Source organism: Morus notabilis, unplaced genomic scaffold (assembly GCF_000414095.1).
Source record: "Morus notabilis unplaced genomic scaffold, ASM41409v2 Scaffold276, whole genome shotgun sequence".
NCBI lineage: Eukaryota > Viridiplantae > Streptophyta > Magnoliopsida > Rosales > Moraceae > Morus > Morus notabilis.
This window is the reverse complement of record NW_010361626.1, coordinates 1160414-1182082: the sequence shown is the minus strand read 5'-3', so window position 1 is coordinate 1182082 and position 21669 is coordinate 1160414. Positions and strand designations below refer to the sequence as shown.

Genomic DNA, 21669 nt, shown 5'->3' with positions numbered 1-21669 from the left:
TTTTGTATAAAGTGGTATAAATCCATCTTGAATGGTATTTTTTAAGTTTTTTCTCAAGTAGTATCTAGTCACCGGGGACCTGGATCCGAACCCATTGCCCGAAACTTACAAGTTACACCCGTCTGCGTCGCCGCTTAAGCCCTTCTTTCAATTTCTGTCGTTTTTGCCTTCTCTGACAAACCCTACCTAAACTCCCCTTAAACCCTAACCCCTGTACTCTTCTCTTCTCTTCTGCAAACCAGAAGGACACCATTGCTCACTACACTATCTCTCTCTTTGAATCTGATCGATTTCTCAGAGATTTGTACCTTTCAGCATGAAGAACAAGAAAGGCTCGGGCCAGAAGAAGGCCAACAAGAGGTTCTCTCTCAGCAAAGATTCGTTCTTCGCCGGCAATGACTCCAAACGACGCCGGAAGGTCGACGGCGACGGCGAAGGAGATGTCGTGGAGAGCAGCAACTCCGAAGACGACTACTACCTCGGCGGCTCCGACGCCGGAGAGGACGAAGCCACGGAGGAGAAGGAGGAGCAGAAAGAGACCGCCGACGAAGCCAGGAAGAGATTGGCAATGGCGCACTTGGATAGGATGAGAGATATCGCGAGGAGAGCGAAGGAAGAGGACGATGATGAAGAGGAGAGTGAGAAGGAGGACGAGAAGGGAGCCAGAGACTCCCTCGTCGCTCAGATTTTGCAGCAGAAGCAGCTCGAGGACAGCGGTCGGGTTCGAAGAAGCATTGCTTCCAGGTTTTTTTTTTTATTTTTTGGAAAATGGAGATGTTGATTTGCAAAGTGACTGTTAGGCATTTTAGTGTTGTTTTGCTTAGTGACATTGAGATTGATTAAAAGCTTTCAACTTTCGCTATCTTTGAATAAAATATTGATCTTGAGTTTACTCATTACTTGAACGATTGTTTAAAACTCTGTATACTGACATGCTAATGATATTTTAATGATTTACGTGGCGTTAGTTTTAATTTTTGTGCAATGACTAGCTATGATTAATTTAGAAATTGGGCCAATTTAAAGGGAAAGGTGGGATTTTACGTTTGAATCGTCAAATTGTAAAGAACTTGGTCAAATTTAATATCTGAGGATTATGCTTTGCTGGAATTACTTTGTTAAGAGTTTGATTTGAAGCATCGAGCACAATGCGTATCTTTGGATTAAGATTTCAACATGTTTATCTTGAATAACAACATTTGTTTGTGCGTTAGAAGTTCATAACTTTTTAGGATTATATAATATACTTAACAGTGGAAAGTTTTCTCACTTAGGATTCGGGAGCCCGAAGCATCTGATCAGTTTCAGGTATTAGTGAAGCATCGACAATCTGTTACAGCTGTGGCTCTATCAGAGGATGATTTGAAGGGTTTTTCAGCTTCTAAGGATGGATCTATTATGCATTGGGATGTAGATAGTGGGAAAGGTGAAAAATACCGATGGCCTAGTAGTGAAGTACTAAGGTCCCACGGGGCTAAGGATCCACAGGGCCGAGCTACTAAACATAGTAAAACCGTGTTGGCATTAGCTGTCAGCTCAGATGGGCGGTATTTGGCGAGTGGAGGTTCAGACCGTCATGTTCATTTATGGGATACCCGCACAAGAGAACATATTCAGGTAAACATTTTTCCAGCATTAATTACTATGGTCTTGGTAAATGAATTAAATAATTTGAAAATTCTGGAGGTTTTGTTTAAAAAAGAGCAACTTAACCAAGTTTTACTTGGTTGGATTTGGGTGACCTCGTAATTCATTAAGGTGCTTTTCTGATTCCCAAGAGCCTCTCTTGCACTGACAGATTCTGTATGAACCTCTCGAGTGTCCTAGTTCTTCTGGAATGGAACAAAAGTATCTATCATAATATGTTTTCTATGTTTGGCAATACCTTATGTTCCATTTACTCATTTCTTTTGTTTGGAAATTAATCAATTATTAGAAAATCTCCCTTGGGAATCCTTTAACTAGTAGCCTCTCTTGAATGTAAACTCTCTCCTATTGCATTAATTGACATAGATACATACTGCCTGCGCGTTTTCTTGTTGCCTTTTTGTGTTTATAACTTAAAATTTATTTCTGTTCAAAGCAATGCTTGAGAAACATGGAGATACGCCTTCATGCATGTAACAGCACTAGTTGTTCTGTGTTTAACAGGCATTTCCTGGTCACCGAGGACCGGTTTCTTGCCTAGCATTTAGGCAAGGGTCTTCTGAACTCTTTTCCGGTTCATATGATCGAACTGTCAAAATATGGAATGCAGAGGACAGAGCTTATATAAATTCATTATTTGGTCATCAAAGTGAAGTATTGACAATTGACTGTCTACAGAAAGAGCGAGTTTTGGCTGTTGGTCGTGATAGGAGTATGCAGTTGTTTAAGGTAATCCGAACTCCAGTCTTTATTATGTGTTCAATTAGATTTGGTCAACTTAAATTATTCTAAAAGGATGAGATTAAAAAAAAACAAAACAAAACCCCTTAGCTTTATTATTATTTTTTTAATGTAGTTGTCTGGCAATGTCAAAGGCAAATGTAACACTTCCCAAAGTTTCCTTTGTAGGGATAACCCACTTTTAGAAGCTCTCTGAGCCAGCTTGGGAAACTATCTACTTTCCTTGCAACAAAGTTCCATTAAAAACTGAAAAAAGTTATACGTTTATATGTCTATTAACTGCCTGGAGACCAGAGGTTGACATGTAATTATGATTTGACAATATGATATTTTCCTTGCCAGAATTTCTCTAACAACGATGTGGTCGTTTTAAGTTGTACATGTTCATGTTTGTGAACTTCCAAAGAATGGAGGAGTTCACTGCAGAAGAATTGGGATTCAAAAACACGCATACTTTTACTTCCAACTTCTCCTGTAGTTGGGTTGAGTTTTATCGACAAACTTACAGGAATTGCCTTATTTTGTAATTTTATCCCCGAGGAGTTGGGCTTTTTGTCCAAACTTAGTATGCAAGGGAAGCACTGAACTCCATTTTATTCTTTAATGCCCGTTTAAGAGACTTAATAATAATAACGATAAGCTATGAGACCTAATTGTAGTACTTGGTTGATAAAGTTTCTAGCTAATTTCCACTTATGCATTCATTTTCAGGATCCTTTTTTTTTTTTTTTTTTAACATAGGGGGTGGGTTAGGATTTAGTTCTGTTTTGTGGTTGACAGATTATGTTGTTTGTTTTCCTTTTATTTAGTTCGCTTTTTGGTTATTTTATGATTTTTTTTATTTGGTTTTTGACTTGCCTGTATTTTTGGCTAATTAGGTCCCCGAGGAGTCACGTTTAGTATTCCGTGCCCCTGCTTCCTCTCTCGAATGCTGTTGTTTTATCAGTAATGATGGATTTTTATCTGGTTCGGATGATGGAAGTGTTGAGTTGTGGAGTGTAATGCGGAAGAAGCCTGTTTGCATAGTCAAGAATGCACATGCTTTGTTCGCCGCAAACCAGAAATTTGGAGGGGAGTCTGAAAGAATCCCTAACGGCCACATAGGTAAGTATATTGTTTCCTTTTTTTTTTTTTTTGGTTTGGTGGTGGTGGGGGTGGGGGTGTGTATATGGTTAGTGTTGGAACACTTGGCCGTCACATCAATCTTCATGTTCTGTGTAACCTTGTTGAAAATGAAAATACTTCACAGTTTGTGAGGTGATTTTTGGATGTTGTAATTTGGTTACCTTGCTCTAGCTGATTGACCTGTATTCTTACCATTTGATCCCAAATGCAGAAAATGGTGATCATGCTTCTGAAAACTTTGATTCTTCATCAGTATATTCCTGGGTCAGTTCTGTCACTCTCTGCAGAGGCAGTGACCTTGCTGCATCAGGAGCTGGTAATGGTTCGGTTCGATTGTGGGCTATTGGAAGTGAGACCAAAGACATTCAACCCTTATACAACCTACCACTGGTAAGAGAAAAGGAAATGTGTCACAAATGTTCTTTACCTTAGCTCGCGTGATAACTAGGAGGGAAAAGTTTTTTATTTTATTTTAATATATATATATATACAAGAAAATGGAGATGCAAAATGAAAGTAGATATACCTTCCCTCCTACCAAAGACCAGTGTGGCTTTGCTTGGCAGTTCTTTACACCAGTCCATGTGGAGCATGTTGTGGAGAATTTAGAAGATTAAGCATGTTATGAGAAGTTCTTTTAATTAAACTAATAGAAACCCAGCTCAAAAATTCACAGCACTGAACTTGTTTATTTTTTTGGTTGATAAGAGAGGAGCTCAAACTTAAACATGTAACTGAACTTGATATGTCCTTGATTTTGGTTCACCATGCTGTGTGAGTTCATGTATGAATAACTATTGCAAAATTCGTTGATTTAGTGCATTTGTGCAAATGCAGGTTGGATTTGCGAATTCCTTGGCTTTTGCAAAATCTGGAGAGTTCCTTGTTGCTGGGGTCGGCCAGGTAATTTAAAAAAGAATAGTGCTAGGGACACCAACTGTTATACTAAGTCATAAGTCGTAAATCTTTTGTATAATATCTAATATTTGTTTACTCTTACAGTTCCATTGTAGAGTATTGAGTATTTTTAGCTTTTGAGGAGTGCATCATTTTCTTACATCTCTCAGTGGGAAATGAATTTGGATTATGTTAAAAACCTCCCTCAGTGGGAAATATATTTGCATTGATTCAGGCCAAAACCACAAAAATGTTTGTGAAATCCTCAGTCCATCTTCAGCTTCTTATAGATGTGTAAATTTTGTGAATTGTGATTTTCACTTTACGTTTTAACTGTTAGAATTTTCTGACCGCATGAATATTTGTTTGCAGGAACCTCGCTTAGGAAGGTGGGGACGCATTCCCGCAGCTCAAAACGGAGTTGCAGTTCACCCCCTGAAGCTTTCTTAAAATGGCCAAACTTTTTTGTAGCGCCCAATTTTGACGACAGTGAGTTGATAGTACAAACACAAATTTTTGTCGGTCACCTTTAATATACATATTCATTATCATTTGTTTCTCAGTAGGTTTTGTCTTCTACCAATGTATTCTTGAATTAACGGTTAGAAACAATCTGGTATCGTCAAAGAGTAATCTGACATCCGGCATCCTTTTGCATACAAGATGATAGTGAGTGGCGTTGTGTTGTGAAAAGGAACGTTGGAAATTTGTAAAGGAAGTTCTGAGCGCCAATGGTGCCGGTCAATCTGGGCCAACACTCGTACGTCAAGTAAAAGAAATGGAATTGATACTTGGCAAAAGTTCTTCCTCAGGGACACAGTGATGACTTAAAAATAAATAAATCGGATCAAATCAAATCAAATCAAATCTTCCCTGATGATATTGTGGATTTTATAATTCGTCACTCTGATAACCAAGATTTTTTTTTTGCCCCCTTGCGTCGTGAAATAATATTTGGGTAACGAATTGAAAAGTATGATATAAACTTAAAATTTTCATAAAAATCTTTCCTAAAATTACCAAGCCTAATCAATGGCGGACCTCTCTCAATGGCAGTGGTCAATTAAAAAAATAAATAAATAAGTGAGGAAAAAGATCATGGTTGTTTCTCATCATAAACCTTGGAGATTGCACTCATGGGATCTAACAAGGGAATTGGAGATGCTGGCGGAATTGGATGCCAACAACTATGGATCACTGAGATCCCATGATTACGTTGCCCGCCCGCCATGGCTGTAGACTCACCAGCATTGCAACTTAGGAGCAGTACGAGGTTGGCAGTGCAAACTGAAGAGAGGGAAGAGAAACAAAGTATTATTTTGTCTCTCATTTACAGCTCACATGCAATCTCATATGCGTCATGTTAATTTCCCTCTAAAGAGTGACAATTATCAATTGAAGTGCTTTGGCCGCTCTCAAATTCAAGGATCAAGTTGTCATCTTATGACGACAGTGCAAAAACTGGATGACATCACAAAGACTAGTCCTGTGAGTTGAGGCATTTCACAAACAATTAAAAAGTGTAGGAAAGGTAGAGGTAATTATCAAGTGATGCCCTCTTGGGCCAAGAGTCTTGGCTCTTTGGATAATAACCAATAAAGGGTATCAAGAACTTTAATTAAAGATTCAGAATTCAAATATCTCGACACTAATGGGTAGAGTTCCGTGTAGAACCGGGAAAATGGAAATAGTATTCACCTTTAATCAGTAATGAGAGAGAGAAGAGAGAGAGAGAGAGCGGGAGACAATTTCTTGGCAAAAATAAGAATGGTAATCATGGCATTCAGATAACTACCGAGATAATTTCAATCGTCAAAACAATACTACGTAAGGAAGAACTGGAATATATATTGACAGATCCTTATGAAAATGTATGAAACCCGTGAGGAATCCCGAGGTCGTTTTTGCCTAAGCAAGAAAACTATGGAGTTGATATGAAACATTGAATTACTGGCTAGAAAAGGTTGCAAATCAGGACCCTTCTTCCCTTAGAGAAGCAAACTTCTCAGGTGCGCACAGAACAATCAGCAGCCCCGTTTAACACTGCACCATCATGTCGAGCAGGAAGGCTCCATAAATACAGTTGCCTTGGCCAAGCAAATTGACTAAATCCAACTTCCCATCTAATCAATCTTGCATGAATTTCGAGTTAGCGCAGTTAAACCAATATTGAGAATTTACATCAGTTCCCTTCTACCTCGTTCTCCTTTTTATCAGATTCAGCAGCAGCTTCAGAAGAGCCTTCTTCTACTACAACAGTTGTTGCATTGTCAGCAGTGGTTGGGTTTGAAATTGGAGCCACTTCAACTGATACTTCAGGTTGAGAATGAATTGAACTTGGGGTCTCATCCTCTGGTGCTGCTGCAGAAGATTCGGCGGCAATTTCATCATCATTTACTGATGTATCAGCGGATGATGGAGAAGGTTTAGCTGCATCTGAGGATTCCGTTGGTAGCTCGCCATTTGGTAGAATATCAGTCGGTTCTCCAGAGTCTGAACTCTCCCTCCATTCAACCCACTCAGGCGGTTTATCAGTTTCTTTTGATTCCACTTCTCTTAAATCAGTGGGTACAGGGACAGTGTCTTCTGATTTTGCTTCTGGTTCTGGAGAGGATGTTGCAGTGTCAACCAATTCCTCATCTTCACCAACAATAACATCATCACCACTACCATTGACCGCACCAGTTCCCTCTGCATTAGGTGAAGGAGAAGCAAGTGACCCGGTTGAACGATCATTGGAAACTTTGTTGTCATCCTCGAAAGCAAACCAGTTTGAATTTGTAAAGAGAGAACCACTGCAAGAGGAATAGTACAACGTCAAGCCACCATGATGTTTAAGTGAACAGGAAAAGTTATAGTGGGTTATAGACCAATATTTGATGCCATTAAGTCATTTATTTAGGCTCTGAAACACTATGGATCCGATGCTAAAAGAAAAGTCAAAACAAGAAATTTAAGAAGGATAAAAAAAAGAACTTGCTTATTAGAAAATTGCGATAAATGGCTCCAATATACCAAAATCTTTTTATTATTTGGCTGCTGAAAGAGAAAGGGTTGTATGGACAGAGGGTAGCATATTCATATAGCCCCGGGGAGGCACGGCATCCCCGCATGGAATATGGATCTGTAATGAGGGAATTGCCCACGTGCCCTGAACACCGCGGTGGGATTGACTTGAACCCAGAACGAGGAGAACAAGCAGCTTTAGCACCCCATCAAATAACCAATGGTGTTTACCACAAAGTTGAAACTCGAAATTGCATAAAGCATGACTGAAAGGAGATATGTTTGTCGGCTTACTCGGCTAATAAGATACTCTTGCAAACAAACTTAAAACGTGGTCAAGGCCAACAGGATAATAACCCATTAATTCTCATATTATGACTTCTAGCTTATAGTTTCATAATAACCCCTGTCGATGAAATTCAGCGAACACAAACAGACACAGCTTCATACGCAATTTCCTTGATAGAATACTACTAGTTTAGAAGAGAGAAAAGAACAATCTTAACGTACCTTTCCTGGTCATCTCCCAACCGCAAAGAAGATATGACAACTTCAGCAGATTCATCGTCAAAGTACACATCCTGCCAAGTGTCAAATGTAAAAACTTCTCGGTTCCATAAAGCCAAAATGATGTCAACGAGAAAACTGGTACTCCACCTCAAGTGCAGTACAAACCAGCTCTAGTACTTTCTTTACTGTTAGGGCGCGTTTACCAAACCTTAAAAGAATGTAACGGGAAACGTAACGGGATTGGAAAGGAAAGTAAAGTAATAGGATTAAAGGTCATTCATTCCCTTTCAAGTGTTTACTTGACTATTAGATGGTGGAATGGGATTCCCTTTCTTATGTTTACTAATTTCGAATAGCAATCTTATGAATGTAATCACTAAAATGTCCTTTTACACAATTTGATAATCATTGACTATATAATAACTCATTAACGGTAGATAAGTAAATTTAACATCCATTCCCTTTGGCAAGGCATCAATACTAAGGGGGCTGTGCAAGGATTGACATTCCCTTTCCTCACTTCCTATATTGTGTTGGACCCACTAAATCTCCATTACTGATTTTGTAAAGTAAACACATTATTTGATGGGAATGGGAATCACTCCTCACTAGCCCTTTTCCTTTGATGCAAAGTAAACATGTCCTTAAAGTTAAGTCTTTAGCAATAAAACATTAAGAGATGTGGTCATCACTCCTTTTTCTTCAAACCAAAAGAAAAAATTTATATAAAAACATGAACGTAATTGATATATAATATATATATGAAATAGATCAGAACTGATACTTATCCGAAGCATATATATATATATATATATATATAATAATGTAATGTAATTTTTTTTAACCCTGAATACACATCTGGGGAAAAAAAAAATCCAAACAAACCAACCAAACCCAGAGTATGCCATGCCAATCGACCAAACTAGATAATCCAACTGTTAGGACCGAAGATGATTAATTGTCAGGTAAAGCAAAAAGTTACGCATGTTGGAAAAACCATACACATTATATCAAGGCTGCAGTATGACTATTTATATTAAACCTCTAGCCCAAACCCACAAAAAGGTAATTCTGAAATGAATTCTCATTGACCTGTAACTCCTTTTTATGAAGTTTACAACTCAGTCAAGCTTATTGCAGTTAGACTAATGTTTACCTCAACCAATGAAAATTGCCTTTGCACAAAAGAATAAATCACAAGCAAAATAAACAATAGAAGTGTTCCCCATACCTCATCATCTCGTTCAAGTGATCCATGGCCCTGAAAAGTATGAAAAATTTCTAGTTTAGTAAGAGACCCTCGCAAAAAAAGTTTCTAGCTTACTAAGATATCCTCACAAAATGATAACAAAGCATAATCATTACATGATCTCGGAAGCAGCAATAACTACAATAATGTCGTAAACATTATCATCACTTTTATGTGACCAAATTACACCAGGGAATGAACAAATGAAAGGGAACCTGATACAGAAGCAAGGAGCCAAGGATGTCCAAAGCGAAAGTTCATGGCAGGTGCGAGAAGAATGTGTGTGTGTGTGTGTGACCCTACAATCATTGGGATGAGGGAAACTCAGCATTCTGCCAAGTGGGTTGCCTTGGCCTTGAGGAATGGCACCCAAACTATGAGGGGAAAATCAAGGTCTTACCACTCAACAAATCCCTTGGGGATTCTCCAAGGGTAATCTATAACGAAAAAACAGATCTCAACACAGAGGTACTGCTAATTAAATAAGGGTCCTATGTCATTGCTAACCTAATTCTTCAATGCGCTCTGATGAGTTTTCATTTTCTAAATTCCCGCCGCCCTATGAAAGCTCTTTTTCCCAACTAAAATGTATGAAACACATAGGGAAAAAAGACTAGAAGGAATTTGCTAAGCACCTCATCCATATCATTGTTGCTGTAAATGCCATAACGAAAGGCTTGGCTTAAGTTATTTGCTAGAGCTGCAACATCATAATCTCTATCTTGATAATCATCATCATCACTGTCCCTGGCCCGGTCGTGTAGAGCTGTTGGCCGCCTGTTACAATAAGTGACTGATTAGATTTCTCTTAACACGAAATAAAGAGGGATCATAAAATAGAGCGAGCAAAGTCTTGTCATTAATACAAGCAACCCCAAAAAAAACGAAAGGAAAAAAAGGAGAACAATCATGGCTCTAGCTCAATGCACTTATTGCTGTACACAAAAAACAAACCCTTGCGATCAGGTAGTTTTGGGAAAATAGATCCCCAACACTGTAAAAGAATATAAAGCTATAGAAGCCAAGAAAAGGACAAGAAAGAGACTAGGCTGCCCAGAAAACAAAGGACTTAGAAAAAAAAAAAAAAAAAAAAAAAAAAAAAAAAAAAAAAAAAAAGAGGAAAAGAAAAAGAGAAAGCAACAACAACAACAACCAAACAAACAAACAAAAGGTCCTTTAGGATCAAGTTAAGAATCATGCAACCAAAAGATAATGCATTGGCCATCTAAGGTTCAAAAGGACCTAGAAGGTGATCACTCATAAAGAAACCACGTCTGCATCCTATATGTGAAAAAAGTTTGTACACTTGATTTTTGCTCAAATGTGAAATAACTCAAATTTTGTCAAATGTAAGAGAACAAGGCCACAAGTCTAAAGAAAATAACATACCCACAAGCCCACTGGTAAACGTTTTCCACAGCATTACGCTTTGATAGGACATTGGTATGATCAGACCATTCGCTGTTTTCCTGCAAAAAGAAAAATAATGTCCCAAAAACAATAGTAAACACAAAAACAAAACAAACCAGTATTTAGACTAGAATGACAACATAAGCATTAAAAAAAGTGACCCATTGCTATTACTCTATTTATTTTTCTTTTTTCCAACACTCTCCAATAAACAATGATACGAAAAAGATGCTTGCAAATACAGATTTGAGAAATAGAAACGAACCTGCAGATAAGCTTGAATTTCACTATTTGTGTTTGCAAGTTGAACAAGTTTGTTGGAAATTCGTGTCAGATGTCCAATATTCCCTATTCTGGGTGGTGATCTACCCTCAGCAGGGACCGTTGGCTGCAGGTAGAATCATCAGCACATTCAATCACACTTGAACATCATCTTTGAGTAATATCAATAAACAAGAAGAGACATACTATGATGACGAATTATATTAGGATTTTTTAATTTAAATTATATTGTTATTTTTTAGGGTATATTTTATCTTTCTTTTAATTTTAAATTAGGATTATGTTTTATCTCATAGGATTATTTTTGAATTGGTTGAGTTTATTCAATCTTTTGATGATTAATAATGAACCACCTATTATTGAGGAACCCCCTCTTCCAAAATTCATTGAATTCAATTCCTCTAAATTGAAAGCGGATCTAATGCATATGTACTTAAATTTACTTCTAATTTAATTATGGAATTAATTTTCAATGAGGTAGAATGGTTTATTTACCGTGGGGAGCCGAGCACAAGCCTCGAGTGTTTTCTTTGTTCTCTCAACAGAGAAAACGTGTCAACAATTGACTACCCAGTGACTATGGCTCGTTTCAGAATCAAGTATTGAGATGGAAGAATTTCTTGCGCCTTTAGATTATTGCTTCATGATGCCTTAGAGTTTCTTTAACCCGGAGAGAGATGACAAATTAGATTAGGATTCTTGAATTTTAATTATATTGTTATCTTTTAGGATACATTTTATCTTTATTGTAATTTTAAATTAGGATTATTTATAAATTGATGGAGTTTATCTTTTAAATGTCTACAAATATATTAGTGATTGTAATTTTATGCAGGCTTTGGATGATTAATGATATTGAGATTATTGGTTTCTCCCTATTGAGTTCTTGTTATCCCTCTATTTCCTCGTGATTATTCTCCTCTATCTTGGTTCTATTTCTTCCTCTTGATTATGTTCCTCTCTCCCTATTCTTTAATCTATCCCAATCCTACATCATACTATCTATCGAACTTGCACACACAAGCACACAGAGACAAAGGCATAATCCTGGTGAATTATAATCATCAATACAAAGAAAAGAAATGGACCTTGTTTGAATCAGCCGCCAATGTGAAATTCTTTTCGGCTTCAAGTATCCTCCCAACAAGATTACAGTCACGAAGCAGATGTTCTACAAGTGGAGCATTCTTGCTCTCCAAACATGATATTATAATGTTCTCTGTGTGGTGATGCACAAAGTTATTGAATGGGTACCTAGAGTCACATTATAAACCAAGAAATATGATAAAGATTAAGATTTTTTTTCAAAATAAGTAGGTTAAGATCCAAATTAAACGGCTGGTCAACAAACAAAGAACTTTTAAACTAACTCGAACCAATTCTAAGCTTACTCAAAGAACAATTCTAAAATTCTTTGCACAGCTCCAAGACTAATCAATGCCTTCTCAGCAGCTTCACTGCTAACAGTCAGTAATACCGAAATGAACTCTACAATCTGCAAAATTCAGGGTTCAGTGCAAAGCGGCATGGATACACAAATGCTTACCATAAGCACCAATAGACGTTCTAATTACGTACTTTAAGATAAAAAAATTACAATGCCATAGACTCAAGGTATAATGCGATAGACTCAAGGATGTTCACAATATCAAAAGTCCATGCAGAAGAAAAGGGAAAGATTAATTAGTAATTATGATAGATCAGGATATACCTTCAAACGATGTTTCCCAAGAGGGGGCTGTAGCTTGCCATATGTGGTTAGCAAGATGTTGTCTGCAGATGAAACATCTAAAAGCTTGAGTAAATCACCTGCAAGTAAACTACTGATTAGTATTTGACTAGTGATAAAATGGAATCAACACTTTACGCACGTTGAGATGGGGCGGGGGGGGGAAGCAATTAAATGTACTGTTGAATAGCTAATAAATGATAATGTAAATATTGTAAAGGTAGCGACTTTCGTTTTTGGCACTTCTAAAAGATAGTTTGTTAGCAAGGCTACAGTGGAATAATGCTTCACACAGAGAGAGACATGGGAACAAGAGCTATAATTACTCAGATAGGAAACCAACACAAGGAGCCAAACTTACCTAGACTCTCCAGCATGCCCTCAACTGTCTCAGGATTAGCGGTTACAGTTGATCCATGAATCATTTGACGACCAAACATATGATAAGTTCCCAAGGTTAATCTCTTAGGGTCTAACAAAGAGATGCATATCGACAATGAGTTAATTAAAACAGAATTTGGCCGTGATTCCTCCAAAGCATGACGAAACAACCTTCCAACAAAACTGCATACACCAAAAATAAAATCTGTTTAATGGGGAAGTTAAAGCAAAAATGAATGTACACTAAATATAAATGGTACCTTGGACTGGAGATTTTTGCAGAAAGTCCAGCAGGCGCAAAACGTGTTATAGAACAAAGAGTTTCCGCTGCATTAGCATGTACTTCAGGACAATCCTACATAAATCATGTTAGATGAATTGCTTAAATCTTTCTCAAAATAATTTAGATTTTGGGTATTAAATTTATCTATTTAAAACAGTAAAACACAACATGATAAATATGCATAACCGGTACAGTCCCATAAAGATTAATTGGGCGTTGGCCTTTTTCATGTAAAGGAGGGGAAAAATCTTTCAAATATGACTAGCAAGATGCTGCGTTATGATAGAAAACCTGATTGCATCATAAACAGGAGTAATTTTAAAGGCAAGATATGCATAGATAAAAATTTCAATTATACAACAAATTCATATAAGAATCCCATCTTCATGTCTTCAAAGTTCATAAACCAGGATTGACAAATTGGAAGCACACTTACTGATTCCTGTCAGAAAACAGTAAATAACCAACACAACTTCATAGGAACTATCACACAGACTGAATAACGAGAAGTTGCAAAATGACAAACAACAAGCACCAGGGGATTATATTAAAAAATAAAAATAATAAAAAAGAATTTTTTGATATAATTTCCCCCGTTTTTGGGAAAGAGAAGGGCAAAAACTTGCATTTGCTTTACCCAAAAAAAAAAAGAAAGAAAAGAAAAGAAAAGGTCACGCGAGTATTAAAACCCAAGTATCAAATAACTCCAAAAGGGACGCTAAAATAGTAAAAGTAAACATTACAACAATTGATGGATACTACTCTTTCCTCGCAACAAAGAGAAAACATCAGTTTCATCACAAAAACAAGTACATTCCTGTATTCATGAAACAAAACTCCTTTCCTTAAATGAAAAAGATAAATTTAACATTCATAGAACAAAAAGTTAGAAGTTGAAAAGACCTCTACAGATAGCCACAACTGTTAAATCTAGTAAAGCACAGCTTGTGTACAATTAAAAGTACTTACTGAAGAACTGAATTTGTCAACAATCATCTCCAGCACATCAGTATCTTGTATCCACTGCATTGCTTCCGTATAATTTGAGTACATATGTTCATCAGCACCAATCAACCGTATCAAGACCTAAACAAGGAAAGAGGTTATCGTTTACCAACAATAGACCAAGTACAAGAGCAAAAGGAAAAAAGAAGAGAGACGCAAAAACTAAAACCACGAGTTTTCAACTTGGTATAGGAGCCATAAGAAGTCTGATTATTGTCTACGATCGGGTATTAAGATGGAGAACAGCAAGTACTAAAAATAAAAATAAAATAAAAAAAGATGAGCAATCGACCTCCATAATGGATGTGATCCCAATCAGATCAACTAGCTTTTGGACAATTTCCCGATGAGCCTGGATAACCACATGATCAAATTAGGAACAAGTACAAACACATCTAAGAGTAGTAACTGGCACAAACAAAGAGCTACCTTTAAACATGTCAATACTTTAAGCATATACTCAAACACCAGCAGCATTTTCTCTCTCATCCTTTTTGAATTAAGAATACTATCTAATGTTAAAGGCAATATTTGCGCTTGGTGAATCCACGAGTGTACGCAAATCAATTATTCAAAGAAGGTTCTATCAAACAACTATTGTTATGTCAGTTAGTCTTGTCACTTAGCCATGCAGTGTTTAACAAGCAACTGTTTCATTGAGAAATTAGGAAAAGGATGCACATCAAGGAACAGTTTACAACTAACGATAAATGATAAATTATTATCTGCATAAGCCTTTCACAAATCATACTGCACACAGTAAGGTAAAAACTTCATAAAATTATATGACAATGAACTTGGATTATTTTGAAGCTATAACTGACATGGAAATAGATAAGCCACACAAATATCTAAATCAAGATGGGTATATCTGAGGAGAATAATAGGTAAAACAAAAGATGGAAGAGAAAGTAATCACCATTCACCATGTACGTAAAAAAACAAATATAGGAATCAAGTTTCTTACTTGAATATAGTTCATAAATGGAACCGTCTTGCGCAACAGCAAGCATATGACAACCTAGAAAGAAATAAGAGGCAAGGTGAAAGACCTCAAAAAGGATTCACAAAGTAACATCATCTTTCCTGCCCAGATATGGACGTAAATATCAGCTTAAAAACATAACAGAAGAGTACCTTGCTAAAGTACCCAGCAAGAAGCGTGCTATGAGAGTGTTTTGGTTCCAAAAAGGAAAACAACAGGTTCATCAACTGCCAACAAGAAAGCATAATTAGTAAGAAACAACTGTTTTAGGGTGACTATTGCAAGAAGTCAGAGAAAAAAATATGCTGAATAGTTAAAGCTTCTAACCTCCTCATCCTCTACCAACGTTTTGAGAATGATATCAACTTCACAAGTAAAAATCTCACAGGCAATAAAAGGAAATCTGTGTACACAATGAAATTTGCAAGATCAATTATTTACATGAAAAAAGCTTCAGAAAAGATATTTCAATACTGTTTCAAAAGAACGTACTTAAAAGTTCGCCTCTTTTCAGCATCTTCAGGAGATTCTTCGACAATATATCGCAGAAGCTGTTCAACCTGGACTCTTTCTCTCAAACTGGAACATAAAACAGTGGGAGAGGCAACTTATATAAAATTCTTCTGTAGAAAATTGAGATGCTACAAAGATTCCAGCAGTTATTCAGTGTTCAGAGACATAAGACTACAAACAAAAAGTTTGTAGAAAGGTATATACATTTCAAAAGATTTCGACGTGGGTTTAACATGTTAGGTTCGAAGTCTAAATTTTTAGTTCATTCATTAGAGGAGGAAAAGGAAATGGGGGTAATCAATATTTTAAAAAATTCAAGATGTAGAAATTCAGAATCCTTAGTTGAAGCTTCCAAGTTGTACTTTACTTTTAACTCAGAATTCCATTCAAATGTATTAATAAAAAAGTGCACTTTCTATAAATGCTTAGAAGGACCATCCTACAATTGCACTGAGCATTACATAAATAACATACATCGTCACTCTCAGCAAAAATATCAAATAAGAAAAAGAAAAATCAGTGGAAAGAAAGCAATATACGTATTGTGGAACTAACAGAGCATTACAAGTTGATAAGGCGCCCATTAAGAGCTTTACACTCTTGAATGATTTCGTCTTCATCTAGAAGTTCCTCCAATGTGAAATTGTCTTTGTCCAAAATTGTCTCCACCTACAATGTGAACACAAATGAGGAAATAATGACCAACTAGCATAATTAAAAAATATCCAAATTGCAAACAACTCTACTTAAATGCATAAAATAGTAAACAAATAACAAGCAGAGGTGATACCAGTAGATCAATGTCAACCTTAAAAGAAGGGCACGGGACAAGTATTGAAATCAAATGCACTAATTGAAATCAGCAACTTGACCTTATGGAACATCAATCCAACTAGTTGGACCGCCTTTCTTCCATTCAACCCATAAATAAAATTTATCCATTGTGGATTGACCTTAACCACTCAACCACAATAATACAATACCAAATAGAATTTGCCACACAACCACAATATGGTAATACCAAATAGAACATAAAGTTCCTTTTGCCCCAACCTAATATGTACCCTGCAATATCTAAGCTTGAACTACATTGTTTTCTTTTTAAGAGGATGGTCAAAATGTCAACATGCGTAATCAGCAGAGTGCCAACAAGGCTATGATTCTAATCCTTGTGATCAGCGATACAAAAAGATTTACTTAGAAGGAAACACTAGTAGGATGGATTTTCTTTATTTTTATGAAAGGCGTGATAACACGAATCAAATAGAGCATTGCAATATAAACTGGCTGTTTCCAATATCACGTGCTAAACACTAAATTCATTCTAAACTCCTGCACGCCTATAAGCATTTTTATCCTTACCAACCCTGATCTAGTCCTAGAGATCTTCCAAAATCACCTGTTATACACAACCCGCGAAGATACAGAAACATATAACTTTCCCAAACTATCTCTTAGGTCCTCGGCTTGTCTACGATCTCTTTTCAATTATAATTCTACTCAACTAGTTGCAAAATATTAGGGTAGTCCATATTTTCTCAGATACGAAACTGGCATGTTTAACCAATACCCCAGACTCCAAAAGTTACTTTCCAATGGTCTAATTTCAATTTCTGGACTAGAATAGGAATTATAAATAAATTCACCATAAAAAAATCCCTGGAATAGCAGGTTCACCAAACCAAATGTAATATAATTTTTACTATTGTTTAAGACTAATCACACTTGTTAAAGCAGCAAACTTTCTTCAAAGTAAAGTCACTGCAATAATTTACTTCACTTGACCATTAATCCAATTTCGAAGTCAATAAGTCCTAGTAAAAGAAAAACAATACCAAAATTCAAACATAATTGCAACCTTACTATCAAACAACATAACTACAACAAACTTAGAATCATATTTCCAAATTTTCCATCAGATCCAGCATTTTCTCGGCAATCAATCAGAAAACCAAAGCAAATGAAGAAACCAAAAGGAAATCAGCCCAAACCAAATCAATCACTGTTACATATGAGCACGACAAAAGAGGGAAAAAGAACGCACAGGAGACGCAGTGGACAATCCCGCCATGCGCCAAAACATGTTGAATTCCTCGAAGAAATTGCCTCCACAAGCCGAAGAGTACTCAGATCTACAGAACCCCCGGGGAAACCCTAGCGAGTCGCCCGATTCACGGCACGGGGATTTCAATCCAATCGGAGCAACGAACAAAGAAAAGGATCCAATCCGAGCATGCGAATAACGAAAACCCTAGAATCCGGAAGAAGGGAGATTCAATTGAATTGGGATCGAAGGGAAGGAATTTGAGGAGAGGAAAAAAAAAAAACAAAAAAGGAGAGAGAAACCAAGACACCTGCAATCGCGGGAGGGAGGGGTGAGAGTTGCTATGGAGATGAGAGTGTACGGCTGGAATGCAAAATTATATTGAAGAAAAAAAAAATTGTGTTATGTATTATTGGTATAGTTTCCTTTTCTTTTCTTTTTCTTTTTTTTTTTTTTGTCTCTTGGCAGCTTATGGTTTAAAAAAAGATTATGGGGGATTTTTTTTAAGTTGGCCAAAAAGATAAGTTGCAAAGGGAATTTCTTGTATTGGATTAATGTGGCAAAATAAATATATTTGAAACTTTTTGAAGAAATAAAAAAATTAGGCTATTTGGAGAAATATATAAAGATTTGGGCATGGAAATGGAAAAGGAAAAGGAGACAAGAGGAGATACCAAAGGTTTTTCTCGGGTATAGCTGCTCCTCTAAAGTTGGAAGATTGTTGCTCTCCCACTTGGTTTTGGCACAATAGTTGTTGTCAACAACAACTTCAAGCCATATATCATTATTAGTTTATTATTGTGATAAAATCATTTTGGTACTTTATGTTATACCAAAATATATTCTTAATATTATGTTTTTAGTAATATTAAAATGGTACCTAACGCAAAAAGCTTGATAAAGTTTTTTTGTAAAGGAAGTCATTTCTTTTCTCTCTCTTTCTCTTTCTTAGAGTACGAAAGGAAGCTGTGGTTTTGGCCGGAGCTTCAGTTCTGCCTCCAGGCGCGTCGCCAGGCTTCCGACTTCAAAGTTTGGTCTTCATATTCTTCTCGACGTCGATTTTCTCGTGATAATGGCTGTGTGTGGAGCGGTGCATCTCTTAAGGCGGATTTAACCTGTCTTGGAAGTTGGTTGCTTCTCTATTGGACAGTCATTTTCAGCGTGTTCATCAGGCATGGTTGTACTCCCATAGTGTATTGATCCACATGGTGGAGAGATTTTCTGGGAGGCGGTAGTTTCGTTCTTCGTTATTTTTCTGGGATGGCTCTGTTTAGATCTAGCTTCCATTTCAAGGCCGATGGTTTGCTGGCGGTGGATCTTTCTTTTGTTTAGTTGTAATAAGGGCATTGATGTTCCCGCCCCTTTAGTGTGTTTTTTTTTTTGTTTTTCCTCTGTTTTTTTGTTTCTATAATAACAGAGGCGATGTTCTCCGCTCATGTCCCCACCCCATTTGTAAAACAGTGTGGTGTATGTTTTCTAGCTAAAGTTCCCTCTACGTTGTGGTGTGATTGTCCCTCTTACGTGGGGTTTGGTCTGGTCGACTATGCTAGTCCATTGACTATTTTGGTGTTGTTTAACGAGCAATGGTCACACTCAAAGTTGTGCGGGTCTTTCCCATTTGTGTTTTGTGTAATTTGTTTTTTGTGAAATGAAATTCTCCATTTTAAAAAAAAAGCACCTCAACATTTTTTAAAACATCTTCCTAGTACCATGTTTTGAAATGTAAAATAACTGAAATATCCTTTTATTTATATAATTAAAAAATGAATAAATTTAAAAAAATGAAAATTTTTTGAAAATTTTAAATTTTGAAGAAGAAAGTATATAAAAGAATATAAAAAACAATGGGCCTGTTTGTTTCCGTTTTTGTTTCCATTTTCATGGTTTTCGAGAATAAAAATTGAAAACACGTAGAGAAAACGCGTTTGGTGTAAAATTTTCTAAAATCAAAACTGAAAACACCGTTTTTATTTTCTCCTTTTTTCTCATGTTTCTGAAAACGAATTTTTTCCGTTTTCATTTTTCTTGTTTTCATGTATATAATCATGTTTATTTAATATAGTTAATAATAATATTTATTTAATATATTATTATTTTAAATATTATTACATGTTTTTAAAAATTAAACCACCAAACACAATTTCAGTTTTTTTTTTAAACTGAAAACAATCTCGGAATAAAACTAGCAAACACATTTTCAGTAATGATTCCAAAATGAAAATGAAAACGTTTTCGTTTTCATTTTCATACAAAAAACTAAAACGTTTTGGAACGAATTCTAAACGCACCCAATCTCTCCTTCCTGTGGCACACCTTTCCCTCCCGGTCGGCACCTCCTCCCTATCTTCCTCGTGAAGAAAACATTCAATTAAGGTAATTATTTTTGTAAAATTTTTAATTATTATGCAATAAAAATGTAATTATGTAAATTAAATTTTAAAAATTATTTATCAATTATAATATCAGTGATAAAAAAATGTCAAAAAAAAAAGATCATAACATAATTTGTTAAATTTTAAAATTAAGAGACTAAAGTGATTCGGTACTCGTAATTTTGTGATTAATAATGTTTTAGTAACCTTTAAATTTTAACGCCCACCATATTGCCTATGTTGCAATTCGAGATAACCTAATAGCAAATAAGAGGTTGTACCCTTCAAATAAGAAAATAAAAGAAATTAGGTGGCTTTTTAAAATTATATATATATATACACATATTTATTTATATCCATATTCCTTTTTCTCTTTCTATTTTTTTCTTCTACCAAACATAGTATAAGATCTCTATTTTTTACTATGAGAATAAGTTTAACAATTTTCTTTAAACGTTATTATTTAAAGATATATATATATATATATGTATATACGTGAAAAGAGCAAACACGAAGGCTCTTAAAACAAAAAAAAAAAAAGAGCAAAGGAAAATGCATTGTTTGTTTCTCTAAACCAAATATGTACTGTAATCTAAATCCAAACTGTAATCTCCCGTTCACTTCGCTGATTCGAGTTTATAATTCGAGTTGAGATGTGATTTTGTATGAGAGCTTTTTACTGTAGTAAAAAAGTTAGATGTGACTGTTTCTGAGAGTTTTTTACTGTAGTAAAACTCAAATTTTAAACTCGAATCGGCGAAATGAACGGGGTCTAAATCCAAAAGAAACGTATTTGTTGTCGCATGCTACAAGACATAGCGTTTGACTGACAACAACATGATAATTATGAACTTGGGGGTAAAAATTAGGAATTAGAAAAATAGATATGGGCTTTTGTTTTATTTTGATTAAGAAAAAAAAAAGAAAAAAGAGAAAAATAGGCTAAGATTTTAGATGAATTAAAATTAATAGGCCAATAATTTACATACGTTAATAAATAGGCTAAATTATTTTCGTCAATAACTTGTCTGGTTATAAATCATAACTTACCAAGTTATTGTCTATAATTGTCCATAACTTATCTAACCATAACTTGACAAGTTTATCCATAACTTATCTAGTTATGAACCATAACTTGACAAGTTATGACATATTAATTTTTATAATTAAAAATTAACTTATATATTTTCTTAAACTTTTTATATTGACATATTTTCTATTATTTCTAAAAAAAAAAAATTGCGTTGGGTCAGGTGAACAGTACCGCGTGGGCTAGAAACTCCATTTTAGAGTTGCAAAATGGCGCAGGGTTGGAAAAGCCCATGCGCCAGATACCTCCTCCAACCAAATAGTAGGGTGGTCATTTAAGGCTTAATTTAGTTTACTTAAAACGGAGATTCAGAATCATAATTTAAAATTTTTTTTATTTATATATATTTTTTATAAGAAAAAATATTATAATAAATTATAAATTATAATTTAAATTATAA

The 21669-nt window shown here is 35.7% G+C and overlaps 2 protein-coding genes across 3 annotated transcripts; one reads left to right on the top strand and one right to left on the bottom strand.

Annotated features, from left to right (window-relative positions):
* Nucleotides 1-162: 162 nt before the first annotated feature.
* Nucleotides 163-5157, top strand: LOC21408691 (U3 snoRNP-associated protein-like EMB2271). Its single transcript, XM_010100274.2, has 7 exons — nucleotides 163-744; nucleotides 1275-1617; nucleotides 2152-2376; nucleotides 3267-3492; nucleotides 3725-3903; nucleotides 4351-4416; nucleotides 4783-5157. The coding sequence occupies exons 1-7, from the start codon at nucleotides 317-319 to the stop codon at nucleotides 4858-4860; spliced, it is 1545 nt and encodes a 514-aa protein (XP_010098576.1). The 5' UTR covers nucleotides 163-316; the 3' UTR covers nucleotides 4861-5157.
* Nucleotides 5158-6162: 1005 nt separating this feature from the next.
* On the bottom strand, nucleotides 6163-18197 carry LOC21408690 (serine/threonine-protein phosphatase 6 regulatory subunit 3). 2 transcript variants are annotated; one of them, XM_024166990.1, is made up of 20 exons: nucleotides 18118-18197; nucleotides 17808-18014; nucleotides 16329-16432; nucleotides 15743-15829; nucleotides 15578-15653; nucleotides 15403-15477; nucleotides 15233-15286; nucleotides 14558-14617; nucleotides 14230-14346; nucleotides 13238-13332; nucleotides 12958-13160; nucleotides 12579-12676; nucleotides 12259-12362; nucleotides 11956-12121; nucleotides 10851-10973; nucleotides 10565-10644; nucleotides 9811-9952; nucleotides 9158-9187; nucleotides 7927-7997; nucleotides 6163-7205 (listed from the first exon to the last, which is right to left on the bottom strand). In XM_024166990.1, exons 2-20 carry the CDS (start codon nucleotides 17844-17846, stop codon nucleotides 6593-6595), a joined length of 2337 nt encoding a protein of 778 aa, XP_024022758.1. In that variant the 5' UTR covers nucleotides 17847-18014; nucleotides 18118-18197; the 3' UTR covers nucleotides 6163-6592. The 2 variants fall into 2 exon arrangements, with proteins under 2 accessions (XP_024022758.1, XP_024022757.1); XM_024166989.1 differs by having other exon boundaries at nucleotides 17808-18190.
* Between the last annotated feature and the right edge of the window lie 3472 nt (nucleotides 18198-21669).

Excerpts from the sequence above, each read along its gene's own strand:
- LOC21408691 (XM_010100274.2), top strand. The coding sequence starts at position 317 with ATGAAGAACAAGAAAGGCTCGGGCCAGAAGAAGGCCAACAAGAGGTTC. Across the intron at positions 2,377-3,266 it reads GGAGTATGCAGTTGTTTAAG|GTCCCCGAGGAGTCACGTTT; the intron begins GTAATCCGAACT and ends TTGGCTAATTAG. Across the intron at positions 3,904-4,350 it reads CCTTATACAACCTACCACTG|GTTGGATTTGCGAATTCCTT; the intron begins GTAAGAGAAAAG and ends GTGCAAATGCAG.
- LOC21408690 (XM_024166990.1), bottom strand. The coding sequence starts at position 17,846 with ATGTTTTGGCGCATGGCGGGATTGTCCACTGCGTCTCCT. Across the intron at positions 9,188-9,810 it reads GCAACAATGATATGGATGAG|GGCCATGGATCACTTGAACG; the intron begins GTGCTTAGCAAA and ends CATACTTTTCAG. Across the intron at positions 7,998-9,157 it reads CACTTGAACGAGATGATGAG|GATGTGTACTTTGACGATGA; the intron begins GTATGGGGAACA and ends GACACTTGGCAG.